A 20,458-nucleotide genomic window follows, 5' to 3' on the forward strand; every position below is an offset into this window, starting at 1 on the left:
TTTCTCCTCCAACCTAAGGCAGATTTCAGTGACTACCTCTGTCATTTTCCATGTTGACAGTGTATATTGTGGTATCATAGCTTCAGAATGAAAACTCTGCTCAGATGCAACGTGTGCCTTTAAAATACATTTATGTTGTGCATTTGTAGCTTTGAACTGATGAGGTTGTGACCCTGGCAAGCCCTCATCAGCTGTGAGCTGCACTTCAGGTTCTTGTTAATAATAGCTAAAGCACTAAAGCTCGCTAATGGAGACTTAGAGCAGGTTCAAGGGTATCACCAGGAGAAAGCTGATCTCATTCTCATAAACTCTGACTCTTGAACGAAAAAAATAAAGTTAAAGCCCCCTGCCCCCATCAGAAATTCCCAAAGGACTGAGACTCATTACCGGGGAACTTTAAAAATATCAACCGGGGAACTTTAAAAATATCAATGTCTGGCTCCCATACCCAGCTATTCTGAGTTAATTGGTCAGGTGTGCAGCCTGGGAAGAAGGAATTTTAAAACACCTCAAATTGCGCTATTGTGAAAACACTGTTGTAATAAAACGTTGATTCACAGACTGTGAGCAAAGCCAGCTTGCCAGACAAAAGATTGAAAAGAGACCACAGTGAGGTCAAATTCATAGTTTTCTTAGTGTCTGCTTTTTTATTCAGATTCTAGCATGCTTGATTATATCCTGTAAATTTTTTTTCCCACGTTGGACAATGGAGAAGTTTGGGGAGAATTGTATAACACTATTTTGCAACAGACCCTTGGTGATTATTTTCTGATACGACCTAGAGTTTCATGTTAAATAATAAATGCTGGAGAAGATGTGGAGAAAAGGGAATCCTCCCACACTGTTGGTGGGAATGTAAATTGGTGCAGCCACTATGGATAAGAGTACGGAGGTTCCTTAAAAAAAAAAACTAAAAATAGAGTTACCCTATGATCCAGGAATGCCACTCCTGGGCATATACCCTGAGAAAACTCTAATTTGAAAAGACACATGCACCCCAGTGTTCATAGCGGCACTATTTACAATAGCCAAGACACGGAAGCAACCTAAGTGTCCATCAGAAGATGAATGGATAAAGAAGATGTTGTATATATATACAATAGAATACTACTCAGCCATAAAAAAGAATGAAATAATGCCATTTGCAGCAACATGGATGGACCTAGAGATTGTCATACTGAGTGAAGTAAGTCAGAGAAAGACAACTATCATATCACTTACATATCACTTACATGTGGAATCTAAAATATGATACTAATTAACTTCTTTACAAAAGAGAAACAGACTCATAGACATAGAAAACAAACTTAAGTTTACCAAAGGGGAAAAGATGGGGGGAGGGGTAAATTAGGAGTTTGGGATTAGCAGACACAAACTGCTGTATATAAAATAAATAAACAACAAGGTTCTACTGTATAGCACAGGGAATTACAGTCAATATCTTGTAATAAACCATAATGGAAAATAACATGAAAAAGAATATGTGTATGTATAACTGAATCATTTTGCTATATACCAGAAACTAACAGAACACTGTAAATCAACTACACTTCAATAAAAAATAAAATAAAACAAAATAATGAAAAGGAATAAGTAAATAAATAAGAGTTTCATGTTGGAGGAGTTTCACCCCACGTTTATTCTTCAGCATAATTTTTATGTTGACAGTTATTCGTTTTGAATACATGATGTAAGATCATAATTTGGTTAGCTAAAGAAAACTGTATTAAACTGAATTCAAAAAGTTGACAATTCAACTGCATATATTTTCTGTTTTGTAGAATGTAAATGCTCCCCACCCCTCAAAGAAAAGATAGTTACTTTTAGAACCTTTACATATGAACTACATCCACAAGACCCTTCTCTGCTCAGACATCCTATCTACTTGAGGAAGAAATGAGTTATAAAGAAGTGACTCCAGAATTTATCTAGCCCCACATTTTTATTTCACAGAAGAAGAAACTGACGTGCTTGATAACAAGAAGTTTGTCCCTGTTAGTAGATGGCAGACCCAGAAGTAGAACTCATATTCAGTATACTAGTCCATGATTTCTTCTCCTGAACCATCAGATTCCCACAAAGCTTTCCTCCCCTTTCTGTGAAACATCCATTCTGCCATTTTTACTTGTCCTAGAACGTCAGTGCGATACTGTCAAGTCTCACATAATGATTCTTGAACGCCAGGATATCGTTGCATGTGATATATACATATCCTGAATTAGAATGTAATGGATCAGTGCAGGTTTGCTTGGATTTCTCTGTCATTAGCTTCCAAAGTAATACTTCCAGACCATGTGCCAGTGCATGCCAGAAGTAAATATGCTGATCGCGTCTTTGGTTGATTATGACAGTCTTCTACTGCTGTTATACTAATACTTTTCCCATCTCCAACTGGCTTTACTTTTTGCAGCTTTGAGCAGTAATTCAGTCCCCTACGCCTCCCTGATTGGCTCTGTGTCCTCCCTCTCTAGCCAAACCACCACTCAGTCCATATATGATAATAACTCTCTCCCACGATTCGCTCGAAAAGGTCTAACCATCTTTGTCTCTATTATTTTCTCTGTTAAAGCACTGTAATGGATGTCCACATCATTCCATTTCCAGATAAACCTAGAGTCTCTTGTGCCTTTGCATTTCCACTCTTGTCATTGGGGGCGCCTCATCTGGATAAGATCACTTTAATTATTAGACCACCGTCGCCCACCCTCTCCTTCCACAACATGTAAATGAGTTCAATTCTACCATCTATAGGGAAAAGTTTCAGAAATGGGTTCCAACATTTATGTCCAAATGCATAATTATATCAGCAACAAAGAGTTTCTACTTCCAAGGCGACTCATTTTCATTGGATCTTCCATTAAGATTTTAGCTGGCTGAAAACAGACTTTCATAGCCATGAACACTAAAATACCACCTATCACAGCACAGTGCTAAAATGATTGGAAGAAGCAAAATAGTTTTTTACCTGACTTACCAAACCATTGATAATTCAGCATTTGAGACAAAGGAACTCACTGGGTGGCTTTCAATAACAGCACAATATCTAAAATACCCATAAAGTAATTACACATTGTGTTGACTTAGTGGTCACCATACCACAGCCCGAGACCCTCCAAAGAGTCCCAGGGACGGCAGAGTGTCAACATGGCTTCCAGTTTGAGCCCCTCCCTCATTCTTTTTCTACGTCAGAGGCTTCCCTGGGGGCATGCTAGTTCACGTTTTTCTAGTCAGCTGGAATCTGCATCTTTAAGACATGAGTCAGCAGTGCTCTCTCATGGTGCTCTTGAAAAATTAATCAGAAGAAGTAACATGTAAATCACATGAAAAGTGAGAAACCATTGTACAGCACAGGAATCACCAAAATTGGTGGATTATTTTTACCAGAACCTATGAATCTAACATACCTTCAGCTGGCAGACTGAACTAAGAGGTATCACCCACCGTCACTGCTTTCTTTCTTTTTCTACCTTCTTTTTCCTCTTCATCCTTTCACCATTTGCTCCCTTTCCTGCATTCATTTCCCATTAGTGGACAAAGATGTTTACACCTGAAGTGGATTGTAGGTTTGCTGGGGGTTAAATAACGGGGGCTTGGGGCAAAATACCACAAAGCTGTCAGTGTGGCCATCAATAAATGTCCAGGAGAAGGCTGCAACCCAATCTCTACAATCTGCTACGAGTGAAAACATTTTTGAAACTCAGTTTGGTGTCTGATTTTGTCATCAGTGATTATTGTCTGTGAGCTGTGGTGCATGTCCTTCTTTGTGTCCATGTATGCATGTGAATGTCACTCACCTACAGGTTTGTGAAATATTAAAGCGATCTTAATCTAGTCACAGTGTATAGTGGATCCTGTAAAAACCTGCAGCATTTTTATTAGTCCTTTTAAAAAGTATATCAGACTATCCATTTCATTTTTTTTTTTAACAAATTCATTCTCTTTTATTTTATTTACACCATCATTTCCTTTGCAGGTTCAGATGATTCCGGTTACCCTGGTAACCTTCATTCTTCAAGTTAGTTTTCCTTGATTATGCATAAGTCACTTTATGTTTCCTATCAAGCTATTACGCTTTTCCTTTTAGGGCTTTCTCAGTATGTTTTCTTAGTTCACTTTACACCATTTAATTCCACACAGTTTCCATTTCACACAGTGCAGGAGAAGGAGTTTGAAATGACATAACAGTCATTACTCAAAGCAGAAGTTGACATCAAGCCTGACTGTCAGTTTTCTCCACGAGCTAACTGCATTGATTCATAGCACAATAACGCTTTCTTTCACACTAGGAGTGTTAGTTTGGGGATTATGCTTGGTAGCTTTTCATTTGGCTACAAAATTCATCCTTCCAGAGCATGTCCTGCTTTGAGTAACCAAACGATCTGCCTGCTTCCTCACATTAAACATCTTTACTACTCACATATTTTCAGGCCATTTCTAACTATAGTATTCTCTATATTTTGGAATAGTTAGCTTCATTCGTTTTCAAATGTCTTTATTCTTTCCTTTTAATAGGTATGGCTAGCCATCCTCCAATACCTATCTTGGAACTCGCAGATCACATTGAAAGGTTAAAAGCAAATGACAACTTGAAGTTTTCCCAGGAATATGAGGTAATTAAGTGTGTTTATACTTGACAGTATTCTCAAGAATTGCCCCCCTCTTCTTTTTGACCTTTGTTCTTTTTGATGAAAAAGAACTTCATCAGTTCTTTTTCCTTTAAATATGACTCAGCATCTGATATAAAAGTTTATAACAAATAGCCAACTTAAAAGTATCTGTACAATTAATGTAGTAGTTGTACTCTGAAAGGTGTTGAATTATTTATATGCGTTTGGTGTTACTTAATGAGGTTGATTTATCTTCGCTGATTTCAAGTTCATAGACTATACTGAATGTATAAGGTTCCCAGTATACTAAAGGGGTGCCAAATACACTGATTTACGGTCAGAAGGCTCACTGAAAAAGAAATTACACGGAATAAGCAGATTTCCCAGTACTCTTTTTCAGTTTTACATGGCCTGAAAACTGTAATTATTAAGTACATACACATGATTTTACCATTCAGTCTAAATAATATTAGGGCTAATATTAAGATAGTAATATGTTCGCAGAAAGCTGCCTGTTTTTGAAGCAATGGTGAACTTAATGGTATCTTAAATTTTCAGAATGCTTAAAGGTTTTGTGTGAATCCTTGATGAAAATGAATAAAAAATTGTTGTATATGTCTGGGTATTTGGATATTGTGGCATTTATCAAGCAGAAAGTCGTAAAACTGGATATTTATGGTATTTCCCAGAAACCGGGACCCACCGTGAAACCAGTCCATGGATTATTCATAACTAAATGATCATTTATCTTTTAGATCAAGTTTAACTTAGCGTAAGATTAACATGTCCAACTAAAGTCTTCTAATTGTGCCAAATAACAAAACTGTCTGGAACAGTTCAAATTCTACCATAAAGAGTTTCGAATTTACTTAACGGGAGTCTTAAAACACATCCTTGTTACATCCTTTGGTTTCTGTTTTATCAACCTGAAATGAGGCTGATGGACTAGGTACCTCTCAGTCCCTAGCAGCTCTAACATTTTGCCCTGTCATATTCGGTTAGAAAACCGTAAGAGGAGCCCTAACCTCAAGTGGCTAGAGGGATATCAACTATGTGAAGAAGCTCCATGTAAGAGAACGTGGCGCAGTGGTGCCTGCGGCAGTCTGGATATTTGCATGGACTTTCTAAAGTCTTTAAGCATTGCAAATTTTGATTATTTAAATTATTGTGCTGGCTAAGCAAAACCTATCTGTAGCCCCGTGTACCTTCTTCACCTTCAAGAGCTGGTAACCTTTTATGCAATTTACACACTCCAGCATCTTTGTCAAATATTTGATAGAACGCAAAGGAGATTTTGTTTGTTTGCTCATTGGCTGAGTTACATTTTCCTGTATTCTGTTCTAAGCATTTAGGAGAACGTTTTCAATTTTAGGAAACACATTGGATTGTGAATTGTCTTTATTTTCTAAATGGGCTGCTGCTTATTTCTTTCCTGTTCTTCCTCTTAGTCATAAAGACTCTTTTTAAATTATGCAGTATTCTTTAAAATAGTTTCTGTAGTTTCTGGTTTGAGGCTTGAGGCTGAAATTTGAGTTTTAAAAAGAAAACAAGGCATGTGATGAACGCCATTTGGGGCAACATAAAAACTCTTAGTTGAGTGTGTTAGTTTTCACCAACCAGAATCTTTCACTCCTCCAACCTCCTCTTTATTGTTATCGTGAGTGTTGTTATTGTTATGCTTAGTGTTTCGCTATGTGTGATATGATGGGTCACCAAAAAAAATAAAACTTGATAGCTCAACCTGTTAATAAGCTATTAATTGTCAATACCATTGACAGTATTTGCATCATTCAAGCAATCTCAGTTGTATGCGTTGACTACAATAACTGGCCTCCTTTAAATATGGAATTTCTCCAGAAATGCTACATGTAAAGACACTCTAATGATACTCATTTAGCCATTAGATTAGAAGTGCTCCTTGAAAGTAGTTACGAACTGCATGCTGGCAGCATTCCCATTAAGAACTCCCCCAGTAGCCGTCGACATGATAGCCCACACTGACTACCATTTATCACAACGATGATCTGTGATTAAAGCTCCCTGGGCATGAATTGACTCTATGGTGCCTTAACAGCCATGAAGGGGATATTTAAGTGATGTATTCATCTGTGATAATATGATAAAGACCTCTATGTAATATTTTAGGCCATAAGCAACACACTGAAAAAAAAAATTTTTTTGCATATTATCTCCATATAAATTTGAATAGATTTTTCAGTGAAGAAAATGGAGAAAACAAACACAAGCCATTATTTTCAAACATGTAATTATTTTGGCATAATCACTATGAATTAATGTTTACTCAGACCTCTCAAGATGGGTAAAGCTAAATTTGTTACTCTGATTCTAAGACTAAAGCAGAAGTTCAAGGCATGAAACCTGTTTGCACTGATCCTGAGGTCAGGATAGGAGGAAGTAGGTTTAAATTATAGCACAGTATTATTAGATCATGTGAGAGACTTCCTTTACTGTAAAGAAAATTGGTCTCAGACATCGGATTCAATGACAGCTGGAAGAAGGAACCTGAGAAATTAGTATAACTGCATCCTGAAGGTCTTTACAATTACTTCAGGCTTTTATTTTCTGCAATGCGACTGCCCAGTCCTACTAGAATTTCAGTCCAGAATTTGAGGATGGCATCTAGAATGCAGGGAACAAAGTCCTCCTTAAATGCGGCATCACTGTCAAAGTCAGTACATCAGGCCGGTGAACGTTTAGACTGATTCATAATAGTTGTGTAGGTCTTGCCAAATAAACTCTTAGCCAATGCCTATATATGGATCATTTGGAAGCCTAATTAAAATCCAAATTCCTGGTCCGAACTTCAGAAATCCTGGTTCAGTAGTTCAGCCATGGCAATTAGAAATGCCCATTTTATTTCTTTTTCCCCAGTTTTATTGAGACATAATTGAAATTTAACATTGTATTAGTTTAAGTCATATGATATAATGATTTGATATATGTGTATATTGCAAAATGATTACCACAATAAATTTAGTTACAATCTATCACCTCATATAGCTACAAATTTTTTTTCTTGTGACGAGACCTCTTAAGATCTACTCTTAGCAACTTTCAAATATACATTATTGTTAACCATAGTCACCATGTTGTATATTACATCCCCAGGACTTATCTTATACAGTTAACCCTTGAACAACATGGATTTGAACTGCACGAGTCCACTTATACATGGATATTTTTCAATAGTAAATGCCAACTACAAATTGGACATGTATTAACTCCTGCATTGCTCAAGGGTCAGTTGTAAAATGGAAGCTTTTGACCACCTTCACTCATTTCTGCCATCCTCCACCCTATGCCTCTGGCAACCACCAATCTGTTCTCTATTTCTAAAACAATTTTTTTTTTTTCAGATTCCACGTAAGTGAGGTCATACAGTATTTGTCTATCTGGCTTATTGCATTTAGCATGATGCCCATGCCCTCAAAGTCCATCCATGTTGTTACAAATGGCTGAATTTTCTTTAAGGTTGAATAATATTGTGTGTGTGTGTCACCCTCCAATCACACACACACACACACACACACACACACACACACACACATGACCCTCTGATCTTCATTTCACCATTTCCTAAGATGGCAAATATATCTGTGTATGAGATTCGTTTGACAGGCATCGCAGTCAGCATTATCATTATCAACATCATATACATGAATCCTATTTATATCAGATTGGCTATAAGTAACCACAGCCCCTAGAGTTTGCTTCATGGAAAATAAAGGGTCGTTTGTTTTATCTATTATCTATTATAAATGTATTTATTTATTTATATAGAGCCAAAGGCTACCCATGCAGGTATGCTTCAAGAACTGTTATCTAAAGTAAGTGAGACAGAGAAACACAAATATCATTTGATATCACTTATATGTGGAATCTAAAAAATGTTACAAATGAATTTATTTACAGAACAGAAACAAACATAGAAAACTTACGCTTACCGAAGGAGAAGGAGGGGGGCCTAAATTAGAAGCTTAGGATTGACAGATACACACTACTATAAATAAAATAGATAAACAACAAGGTCCTACTGTATAGCACAGGGAACTATATTCAAATATCTTTTAATAATCTATATTGGAAACAAATCTATAAAAAGAATAGAGAGAGAGAGAGGGAACTGAATCACTTTGCTGTACACCAGAAACTAACACAACATTGTAAACCAACTATACTTCAAGAAAAAATTTTAAAAATTTAAAAAAGAACTGTTATCTGAAACTGGAGGACTGTAGAGATTTTCCAACACCCTCTCTGAAACTCTCATCTTTGTGTTTTTCTCTGGGCTGCTCTATTCTTTCCCCTGTACAGGCCAGCTTCTTCTGTTTCTCCCACCCACGTACAGAAAATATATCCTTTGATCATATTTTCTTTTACGTAGAGTCCCCCTAAAGAGAGAGACAATTCTTCTTGTCAGTCAAATTCCAAATGCCAGAGAACAAACTCTAAACTTCAATTGACTCATTGGGTTGTGAAGACACACATTAGGACATAGCCGCTAACAGCCCATCCCTATATATCTGGTTCCTTCCTTGGACTGAAGAGAGCAAAGTTATTTCTGAGCTGGAGGAGGAACCAATAATTATCCACCATACTGCCGTGGAAAAGCACCACGCTAAGTGCTGAGAGGAATGTAAAACTTATAAGAAACCTTTATTTCCAGGATGTCTAGAATGCAAACTTAGATATATACCCTGTCCCCCACCCCCCAAAAATACTAAGAAGACCATCTAGAAGCTAATCCTAAGTACTAAGGCAATGCTGTTGGGATTCAGTAAAGGTACTGAAGAAAAGGTAGTACTGAGAGTATAACTCGGAAGAACAGGAGTAAGAAGCATTTTCTCAGGTGGACAATGTACTTCAGGTACATTATAGATTTTATACCTTTATTTTCTACGTTGAGAAAATAATCCCCCTTTTAAACATAGTTACAACAGCAAATTTTCTTCCAGCTTCCTAACAGCTGACTTACAAATTACTTTTTGGACCACAATCCATCCTGCCATTGGCAGTTAGACATGAATAGTTATCAAACATCTAGTTTCAAATCTGTCATCACTAGCTCTTTTTAGTGGTATTATCTTAAACATATATATATATACACACACACACATATATATATATATATATATATTTTTTTTAAACTACTACTATATCCGGTATCTGGTAATAAACTATAATGGAAAGGAATCTGGAAAAGAATATATATATTCTTTGCCGTACACCAGGAAAACTAACACAACATTGTAAATCAACTATACTTCAATTAAATAAATAAAATAAAATAAAACTCAACTACTCTGAGGATCAGTTTTGTTGTTGCAATCGGAGAAGGGCGAGAAGCTGTGGTTCACAGAAGGCCTATCAGAAGGATACCTTTGACCTATTTTGTTCCCACCACAAAGTCTGGTCCCAGTGTCTTTGCTGCCATCTGTGGGAAGTCTCTTATCTTTAATCTCAGCCCCCGTGTGTCTCCAACATTTAGCATCATAGTGTGCTGAGAGTTTCCTCCTGTACTCATGGCAACACTCTCACATCTCCAGTCTGTACGGTCGATAGTGAGCCTCTTATCTGAAACATTCCAGATAACAGTGCCCTGTCTTTCCATTTTAATGACAGCATGTATGTGGCACCTTTGTCTAATAAGCTAAAATCTTCACAATACTGGTGAGACAGGTAAAGGAAAAAGATATATTACTTCCTCATGAATAATGACATGTATCAAGACAGTGCTAAGATATATAGAGACATTAAAAAACAGTGCTTCGATCCTATTTTTAAATGTTTAGAGCTGGAACAGACCTCAGAGATCATGTAGTTTAACCTTCTCATCTTAGAGGTAGGGAACAAGAGATTGAGAAAGGAGCGACTTGCTCAGGCTCACACACCTAGTATGTGGCTGAACCAAGCCACAAATTCACGCCTTCTTGTTCTTGGAAGAACACCGTACCTTAACTCACCTGCTCTAGACACCAAAATATTTTACTGTTTGTTACTTACTACGTGTTGATTATAGAGTCCGGAAACCTAAGTCTTCAACTAGATCAATACTTATTCTAAAAATTTTTGTGAAAATGTCATAGTAACCAATTTGCATTGCATGATTTTCACTGGGAAAACCAGTAGTTTTTCTATGACATGCTAAGGACACATTTCTTTTCTCCATAGACAGTTTCTTCATTTCCAGTGGTAAACGTTATATTTCTCTACAGAGGGACAAATTGTCTGTCATCAAAGCAATGACCACAAAAGAAAACATTTCTATTTTCCCTAGAAAAAGGCTCTCGATGTATCGGACCACGTATGTGTGCCAGGGTGCATTCATAGGCAGAAAGCCTTCGTTGCTCATGTTTTATAAACCTCCAAGCATTCATAAGGCAAAATTACTTGTCATATCTGCTTTCAACTAATTTATAATTTATGTGTAAACTCATGACAATGGACATGCATTAGAGCCTCACAGAGATGCAAACAAGAAACCAAACACACACACACGCACACCCCTCTGACTTTTTGGCTAGCTTTCAATGCACTGAAGTTTTCTTCTAAGTGGCTCCTCTGTCTTTCTGAAGTAAGGAAGTGGTGGCTGACAGAGATCTATTTTCATCTTTTATGCGGAGTTGATGAGTAGAATTGACCAGGGAAAAGCCTCCATTTGTAAATATTTTTTGACACATGAGTTACAAGAGATTTTTTTTTTTTTTTTTAGTTTTGAACAAATTATGGTGGCTTGTGTAATAGATGAAAAAATGAATGACTTTATGAAATAAAAAGTAGTAACAACCTTTTCATACCTGGGTTAGATAAACCAAGTTAAACTTCCTTCCTTCAGGGGGGGACGAATGGCAAAATTTACTATTCCAAAGTGGAACATCCTGAATACTGTAGCAATGGGGGTGAGAGTAGGGGAGTCATTATCTACTTTCTTAAGAACATGGCAGTTGGCCTGCTTCAGATTGGGCCCAAACCCCTCTGCATGCCACTCAGGGCCTTGTACTCACTGAGCTAACAGTGCGGGTAGTATGGCACAGTGGCTAAGAACACAGGCCTTTGAGTCAGGCTGTTTGGCTCAAGCTGTGTGACCTTAAGCAAATAACTGAACCTCTCTGTAGTTTACTTTATCTCTAAAATGGAAGTAATCATAGTACCTACCTCATAGGTAACTAAAAATAAATGAATACATATGAAATGTTCAGCAGAGTCCCTGATACAAGTGCTCAGTAGTCTGAGTAGGTACTATTTCCTCAAATAAATGCCATCAATTTTAAGATGCACATTCATTTCAGAGACGTGAAAATGTGCACAAAATAAATGTCTTTGAATCAATGAAACCCTGGCCTCTTCCCATCCCTGTCATTGGTCAGACCCCCAGGGCTTTGCTGAACTCAGTTAAACAACAACAACAACAAAAAAAAGTCAAAGAAGGAAAAAAGAAAACTTGCTAGTTTAAACCAGCACAATTAGCACTAGGTTGCCCTCTCTTTTATTCTACTCATTTCCTGTGTTTGAACATAAGCTTCTCCTGGCCAGATGTTACGCCTCTCTGTATGCTGTTGGCCACGTGGCAGCAAGCTCACCACTGGGCCTTCAGCAAATGCTTAGCCAAAGTGTGTGTCTGGATTGGTTTCTAAGTAAATTTACAGTTCACGGAAACTCTTTGTTGTGCTCAAAATTGCTAGTAGGAACAACAGGAGTGAACGGAACAGTGACTTTCTGTAAAAAGAGCTGCTCTTCTCATCCCCACCTGATTTATCAGCAGCTGAAGCCTTATTTTCAGACCTGTTTCTCTCAGAAAATAGACTGTCATTATCTTTGGACAGTACAGAAGTGAATGCATTTTAATGCAGACCCCTCTCAGATTTAACTCAAACGTACCTACTGATTAAACTCCCAGTACGAGTAAAGATGGGCCTGCCAGCTGGCAGTCTGAGAAGATGCTTTCTTTGTTCGTAGCTAAGGCCGGCCTCATCAAGTAAGATATAAAGGCACAGAGAGTCCATTCCCGGCTGGCTGCCATTCTGCATCTTGTAAACAAATCTAGCAGCACACAAAGACACAGCAGCTCACCTTAGAAGTAATGTTACATCCAAAACCAGGGTGTGTGTGTGTTTACAGTCGTTTATTCTTTCTGCACTTCTGTAGCTGTGAGAACTCAAACTGCAATCAAATTCTCAAGTTTCAAAGCTTATTTTTATTTGGGCTTCTTTAATGTTCTTAGACCCACTTTTTAAAAACCTCAAACATTTTCCTTGCCAAGGTTAAACTCCATATCTTTAATACTTGAGCTTTTTATTTTTTCTTCCAGGAGGCAAAGCGGCATCTTGGGGGAATCTCATGTAACTTTAGTTTTCTGTTTCTCAATCCTTGTTCTCACACAAGTTTGCCATAACTAATTGGCCCTTAACCATCACTGGACATTGTCCAAATTGTCTTTCCACCTGCTCCCATGTGGAGCCCAAGGCTCTCAGGAAACAATTAATCCTGAAGTGTCTCTAGTTCCAAAGCAAGCTTTCAACTTCAAAGAGACGATAGCAAGAACTAAAAAAGAGACCACTTTTTGAGTTTTGTTTTGATTTTAAAATGAAGTTGGGGTTTTAGGGCCAGAGTGATAAGTGTGCACTTAGAGGGTTACAATAGCAGATGCGGGAGCGAGCTTTGAAGTCAGGGAAAACAATGTTCATATTTTGACTCTGCCAATTAGTAGCTGTGCTGCTTGACCCTGAACCAGTTACTGCACCTCTGGTGGCCTTGGCTCTCTCTTATTTAAGATTAGAATATTAGTATCTACTCATAAGGTTGTTAGGAAGATGAATATATGTTAGGCACCTGGTCTCTTGCCTTTATGCTTCTTTACGAAGCAAGCATGAAGTAAACAGAAGTGGCCCACGATGTTGTGAACTTTAATACTCACGACCTACCTATTAGTCACTTAACAGCACTGAATTTGTTTCACTGCTCATTTTATCTGCTATAATATTCCCTTCTTCTGCCAAAAAGAAGCTCTATGAAAGCAATTAGGAGAAGGTGAGCGGAGATGAAGACAGAGCATGGCTATGATGTCTGCAAAGTTCTTTTCACATTTCATACGTAATGGAATTTCTGGAAATTAAATCCACATTAAGTATCCAGAAAGATTCAATTTCACTGATGAGTAGAACCTGTCCTACTGTCTCTGCCATGAATTTGAATGCCACTAGACAAGCTGTTTAACTCCCCCATCTCAGTTTCCTTCTTTATAAAAGGAGCAGTTTGAATGCCTTTGTCTATTTGACAAACATTACTGCAAAATAAAAAATGATCAAGAAATAAGCTTTGCCATGGATGAGTCCATAGTCTCCTAGGAAAAACAGAAAAGGAACCAGTAATCATAAAACATGGTGGGTGGTGCTGGGAGAAGGGAGCTTAGGAAGGGGCAGGTACGGAGGTGAGGCTTTCCCGAGAGCATCTGAGTTGAAAAGTCACTGAAGTTTGCTAGAAAAGGAAGACCTCAGGCCGAGGGAGATGCACATGCAGAGTCATGGACATGAGAAGAGGCCTGACTTATTCGGGGGACCCCGATGTGTTCGGTACCTGTCACTGCAATGTCAGGGTGCTGCTGTGGAGAGGTGAGGTGGATGCCAACATGCTGAGGTGTCTGCACCAGGTGATCTCAAAAGTATGCTCAAGTCATGGGAATGATTTCCTGCCTCTGATCCTAAAGCTGCAAACGCCCCGGGAAAAAAATAAGTGCATCTGGGTTTATATCACTTTTGAGTATAGCTTTTGGGTAGAATTTTAACAATGCTGCAGGAAAGGATTGGAGCAAGGGATGTCCTTTCTTTCTCTCTCTCTCTTTCTCACTCTTTTTCTCTCTCTTTCTTTCTTTCTCTAAATGGTAGTGGCACTATTATTCGCCATGGTTTTTCTACTGTGGTTGAACAGGTTGTCGTTCTATTTGAAAAACAGTTGTGGAGCACAGCACCATGTTGGAGAGTGATAAAAGTATTAAGACATTACATGAACATGAACCTGTGGATTTAGCAATGCCTTGGGAAACATTAGTCTTTTAGTCATCACAGATGCGGCAATTGGAATATTTGGCTTTTAACTGACAAGTTCATGTATACAGCATAATGAGAACTGCATTATTTCTCAGTTGCTGCGTAAGTCTCCTTAATGGTGGGTATTTATCAGTCGTCCAAACTCCAGCTCATGGAGATCCCTGAGTTAGTTCATTCTTTCTTTTCTCTTCTCTTCACCCTCCCCTCCCTCCTCTCTCTCACTCTCCCCCTCTCCCTGTCCCCCAACCCCCCACCCCACTGCCAGTTTTGCAGAATATTTCTTTATACCTTCTTCCATGGTATTAAGCTGCACAACATTTTAATATTATGATAATATTATCTAGCCTTTCTATAGGGCTTCACTGTCTAAAAAGTGCTTTCAAGGATAATGATAACATTTGTGTAGCAGTTACTACATCACTCTTCACAATACATTACATATATTAACTCATTCAGTCTTTCCACATAGGTACTATTAGTAGTCCCATGTTACAGAAGAGGGTACTGACCTGAACTACAGGAAAGTTAAATACCCTGTCTAACTTGTCACATAGCTAGTAAGTGGCAGAGCTTGGAAATGAACCTACATGGCTTGGTGGCGGGGTGATATACGGACCACAATAAATAGTTCCCTCTGCTGGTTGATTTCCTTCCACAGCAGTTTTCATTATGGTCTTAAAATGAAACAAATTATATGTCACTTTCTATTAAACTACTTGTTTTTTCTGATCCAAAATAAGGCACATTGGCCCATATTTCTGATTGGTATAATTATTTTTGTTTTTCAATATCATGGACAGTCTTTGAACAACAACAACACAAAAGGACTTGGTTTGCTTTGGATAAGAAACCTCATACCAGCCTTCCTCTTTGTGTTCTTATTTCTATTTTATTAAAAATTAGAAAGTTTGAAGATGAACAGTTATCGTTTATCCCTGAAAATGCAGAGCTAGCACTCCAACTCGAACCTTGTTGAACAGAGAATGCTATATCCAGTAAGTTGGACTAGAAATCATCAACTGACGAACTTGACTCTGTAACTTTTCCCATATAGTAGTGACTGCATTTGTCTTCCAATCTTGACCAGTTCACTAGGCAATTAAAGTGAAGAGAGGGAGCAGAAAGGAATGTTTGAAGGATTGGAAGGTATAAAGAAAGACCCAGTCTTAACTCTCAGAGAACATAGTAGGTATTGCTGCTTGTCTTGACATTTTAAACTGCAGAAGAGTCTACTTACTTCTTAAATCCTGAAGATTAAAAAAAAAAAAAAAAAGTGAAGAAATATGCTAGCAAAATGTTCTCTTCTTCGTCTATCACCAGTTCAATTCCAGCTTCATTTAGATAAAACCCACGATGAAAGGGAAACTTGTTCACTACAGTAAATTAAGTTTCATAAGTCTATTAAAATGATGTAAAGTGACATTTACCCTTAAGATTTTTAAAACATTCTTCCATATATGCAAAATCTTCTAAGTTTCTGCAATTTTTTTTTTTTTTTTTTTTTTGCGGTACGCGGGCCTCTCACTGTTGTGGCCTCTCCCGTCGCGGAGCACAGGCTCTGGACGCGCAGGCTCAGCGGCCATGGCTCACGGGCCCAGCCGCTCCGCGGCATGTGCGATCTTCCCGGACCGGGGCACGAACCTGTGTCCCCTGCATCAGCAGGCGGACTCTCAACCACTGCGACACCAGGGAAGCCCCCTGCAATTTAATTTTTTATAGGAGCTGAATGATTAAAAAGATAGAAGCTGTTACTTCACAATCAGAAGTTTGCCCTATTTCAAGACGGCAAAGTGTACAAACGCATTGCCTACATATATGTATTTCCATTCACTTCAGGGTTTACTGTTACTGTTTTGTTTGTTTTAGCTCCAACTTTTGTTTCTGCTAAAGTGAACAGTATGTCAAGTGGCCTGTAAGTTAATGAGCTGGATTGATGAGGCAGAAGCTTGGCATCAGATCGATGATCGCACTGAGTGACCTTTTATGATTCTCCCTAACCCTAGAATTCTGTTTCTCTGATTGTTATAAAACATGATTAAAAGTAGATATTATATAGAGGAGGTTCTGATGCCAGGTTTCCCTTCTGGTTTTTTTGTTTCTCATTGTGGTCATGCCCCACGCCAACCCTGCAGGCTAAGGTCAAATCTCTTCTATCCGTGTTCTGTAACTCAGGAGTGCGGGCATGGCTGAAGTGATTGAGAAACCGTAATGAGTATAGTTAATGAACAGTGAAATGCTTCCTCCCTTGTATTAAGAGCAGGTAGGGTACTGCATTAGCGATGGTAGAAGAACTTGGTCTCCTCCCCCCCCTCCCCCCCCAAGGTAATTAATTGACCTCCTTGTCATCAGTTGAGACATGAGGAGAATAAAAGTTTCTGCCTGAGCGTTGGAGTTGGTGGAGGTTGCTGTGCAACGGGGCATTGATTTCCCTTTTTGTTTCTTTTCTATTCCTTCCATATTGATCCTTCCTGTCACAGCTCAAGGAGTCTCCCATTACCTTAAAAAACGAAACAGAACACTGTCCGAAAGTTTCAGAAGTTTGAATCTAGTGTCATAAAGTTTCCACTGGGAATTATATTTGAGGATTTTCAAAATCTTCTAGTCTAGTCTACCTCTGTTGTTTTACTCAAGATATGACATTTTCCTGGAGGTTAAGAGACAGACATGGCTGAAGTCACTCAGCCAGTTTCTCATCTAACATTATATATAACAGCTAATGTTTTTCTGGTAGACTCCCTAAATAAAAATACACTAGTAAGTAAATAGAAATATTCTCAAAATAAAACTGTAGTAATACATGTTAAAGTCAGGTTAACTTGAAACAACAAAGAAGTTTTGCTGTCTATATGAGAACCCAAATTATGAAAAGAACTAGACATTTAGGTAGCTATCAAGGTTTGCGATAAAAGAGGTGACTTCTATTTATTGAAAGAAATAAGATGGTTTTAGGCCAAAAGGAAATTTATGTGATATATTTGGTATATTTTTCTTCATTATTTTGAGATAGAATTCATGTGTTATGAAGTACAGCATTTTAAAGTGTACAATTCACTGGATATACTTTATATTTGAATATTAAATGGATATATTATCAAGAATCAGGGAGACCACTAGGCTTTTTTCCCCTACATTTTCATGAAGATTTATGCTTCTTTGGTTTGCAACACGTTTAAACACCTGACAGAGGGAGCTCTTGGCTCTTGTGGAGTTGTTTGCAAATGCCAGTGTCAGAGTCTGGGGAAAGCTTGAGTAAAAGACCAATATTATGGTGAGACAGGTGGCTGGCACTGTGTATGTGGCAAGTTTGATTGACTCTTCGCTGTGCTTGAATCCATGGTATAGCAAGGGATCACAGTCTCTATTGTTTTACTGGTGTGTTTTCCACTAGAATCGAGCTTTTTCAGGGCAGGGAATGTATCATATTTATTGGGGTATCCCTGTGACTAGCAGGTAATATTGGGGTATTTACCCGTGACTAGCATGATGAATGTTACTGGAATGAATGTAGGAATAAGTGTAAAAAATGAATAGGAACACGGTATGCTCTTCACTTCTCCCTTTTCCCAAGCATAGTCACACAATATCAAGATGGACATCATTTATCAAATCATGAATAGAGATGCTTCATTAGCTTATAATATTACTGTACTGCAGCATAGGTCCTATGGGAACAGATGGGCAGCAACCTCATGGGCAATGGTCTTCTATCTAGGTGGAGAATCAACCTTTGGCTTCCTTGGTGGACCTCCCTTGGGCAATATATTAGTAGGACAGTGCGGGAGATCAAGGTTATCTGACAGGGATTCTGCACAGATAGGGAAGCCATTCATTCCTGTGCATAACCTAAAGCAGCAGAAGAATGCTGGTTGCAGAACTCACTTTTCCTATTCTCTATGTCTATAAAGAAAAATGATCTGTAGTTTTCATATCTCCAGGCCAACTCTGGGCAGGGAAATCATCTTTCCTCAAAGCTAAAAATCTGCCAGCAAGTTTCACAAAGACTAGTAGTTTCAATATTTATCTCTCTATAGTTTTATCATAAACATATTTGCATAAAAAGAACATGTCTGTTTTCTTAAGACTTCATCTGTTCTTGCTACTCATTTGCTCTTGAAAAGGGATATAATCTTTTTGTTTTTGATCTGTAATCATTCCCACAGCAAACAATTGTGATGCCACAAACCGAGGATTATAGTTTTCCTTAGAGAATAAACAAATGAACTCTGTGAAACAAAGCTGCTCATTTCTTCCAAATATCCCTGAGAGCAATGGAAGACAAATTCTAAAAATATTGGCTACCTCTAAAAAAAAATTTCTAAACACATGAATGCCCATTCCTTTAGAGGTCTGTTTCCTCTTCTAGCTTTATATTCAGTTCATCTTATACTACAGACATTTACTGAGTTCTTACTATGTACCAGGTACTTTGCTAAGCTCAGGGGATACAAAAATGAATAATACATAATCCTTGTCCTTGAATTTTGAGCGTAAAATTTCCTTCAGTTTTTTAGCCAAATTTTAGGCCATAGCTACAATAACTGGATTTTGTCAGGATTCCAATAACATGCAGCTATGAGTTTTACTCCAATGTAATAGAATTGGATTTTTGTCTATTTTTGTTTTGTTTTGTTTTTTAAAAAAATCTTTAATGGAGTATAATTGCTTTACCATGTTGTGTTAGTTTCTGCTGTATAACAAAGTGAATCAGCTATACATATACATAAATCCCCATATCTCCTCCCTCTTGGGTCTCCCTCCCACCCTCCCTATCCCACCCCTCTAGGTGGTCCCAAAGCACCGAGCTGATCTCCCTGTGCTATGTGGCTGCTTCCCACTAGCTATCTGTTTTACATTTGGTAGTGAATATATGTCCATGCCACTGTCTCACTTAGCCCCAGCTTACCCTTCCCCTCCCCATGTCCTCAAGTCCATTCTCTATGTCTGTGTCTTTATTCCTGTCCTGCCCCTAGGTTCTTCAGAACTTTTTTTTTTTTTTTTTTTTTAGATTCCACATATATGTGTTAGCATACCGTATTTTTCTCTTTCTGACTTACTTCACTCTGTATGACAGTCTCTAGGTCCATCCACCTCACTACAAATAACTCAATTTCGTTTCTTTTTATGGCTGAGTAATATTCCATTGTATATATGTGCCACATCTTTATCCATTCATCTGTTGATGGACACTTAGTTGCTTCCATGTCCTGGCTTTTGTAAATAGAGCTGCAGTGAACATTTGGTACATGACTCTTTTTGAATTATGGTTTTCTTAGGGTATATGCCCAGTAGTGGGATTGCTGGGTCATATGGTAGTTCTATTTTTAGTTTGTTTAAGGAACCTCCATACTCTTCTCCATGGTGGCCGTATCAATTTACATCCCTTTCAAACTACCAATGGCATTTTTCACAGAACTAGAACAAAACATTTCACAATAGCCAAAGCAGTCTTGAGAAGGAAAAGCAGAGCTGGAGGAATCAGGTTCCTGGACTTCAGACTATACTACAAAGCTACAGTAATCAAGACAGTATGGTACTGGCACAAAAACAGAAATATAGATCAATGGAACAGTATAGAAAGACCAGAGATAAACCCCCGCACATATGGTCACCTTATCTTTGATAAAGGAGGCAAGAATATACAATGGAGAAAAGACAGCCTCTTCAATAAGTGGTGCTGGGAAAACTGGACAGCTACATGTAAAAGAATAAAATTAGAACACTCCCTAACACTGTACACAAAAATAAACTCAAAATAGATTAAAGACCTAAATGTAAGGCCAGATACTA

General features: G+C 38.1%; 1 protein-coding gene across 10 annotated transcripts in view; it reads left to right on the forward strand.

Moving 5' to 3' along the window:
• PTPRD (protein tyrosine phosphatase receptor type D) overlaps positions 1 to 20,458 on the forward strand; it is a 2,000,866-nt gene that overhangs the window by 1,883,421 nt on the left and 96,987 nt on the right. For all 10 annotated transcript variants that reach the window (XM_029201877.1, XM_029201881.1, XM_029201880.1 and 7 more), the window contains one exon: positions 4,513 to 4,610. In XM_029201877.1, coding sequence (XP_029057710.1) covers positions 4,513 to 4,610 — 98 coding nt within the window. The remainder of the gene's footprint in view (positions 1 to 4,512; positions 4,611 to 20,458) is intronic.

This window comes from Monodon monoceros, unplaced genomic scaffold (genome assembly GCF_005190385.1).
Source record: "Monodon monoceros isolate NGI ecotype Baffin Bay Population unplaced genomic scaffold, NGI_Narwhal_1 Super_Scaffold_5, whole genome shotgun sequence".
Lineage (NCBI taxonomy): Eukaryota > Metazoa > Chordata > Mammalia > Artiodactyla > Monodontidae > Monodon > Monodon monoceros.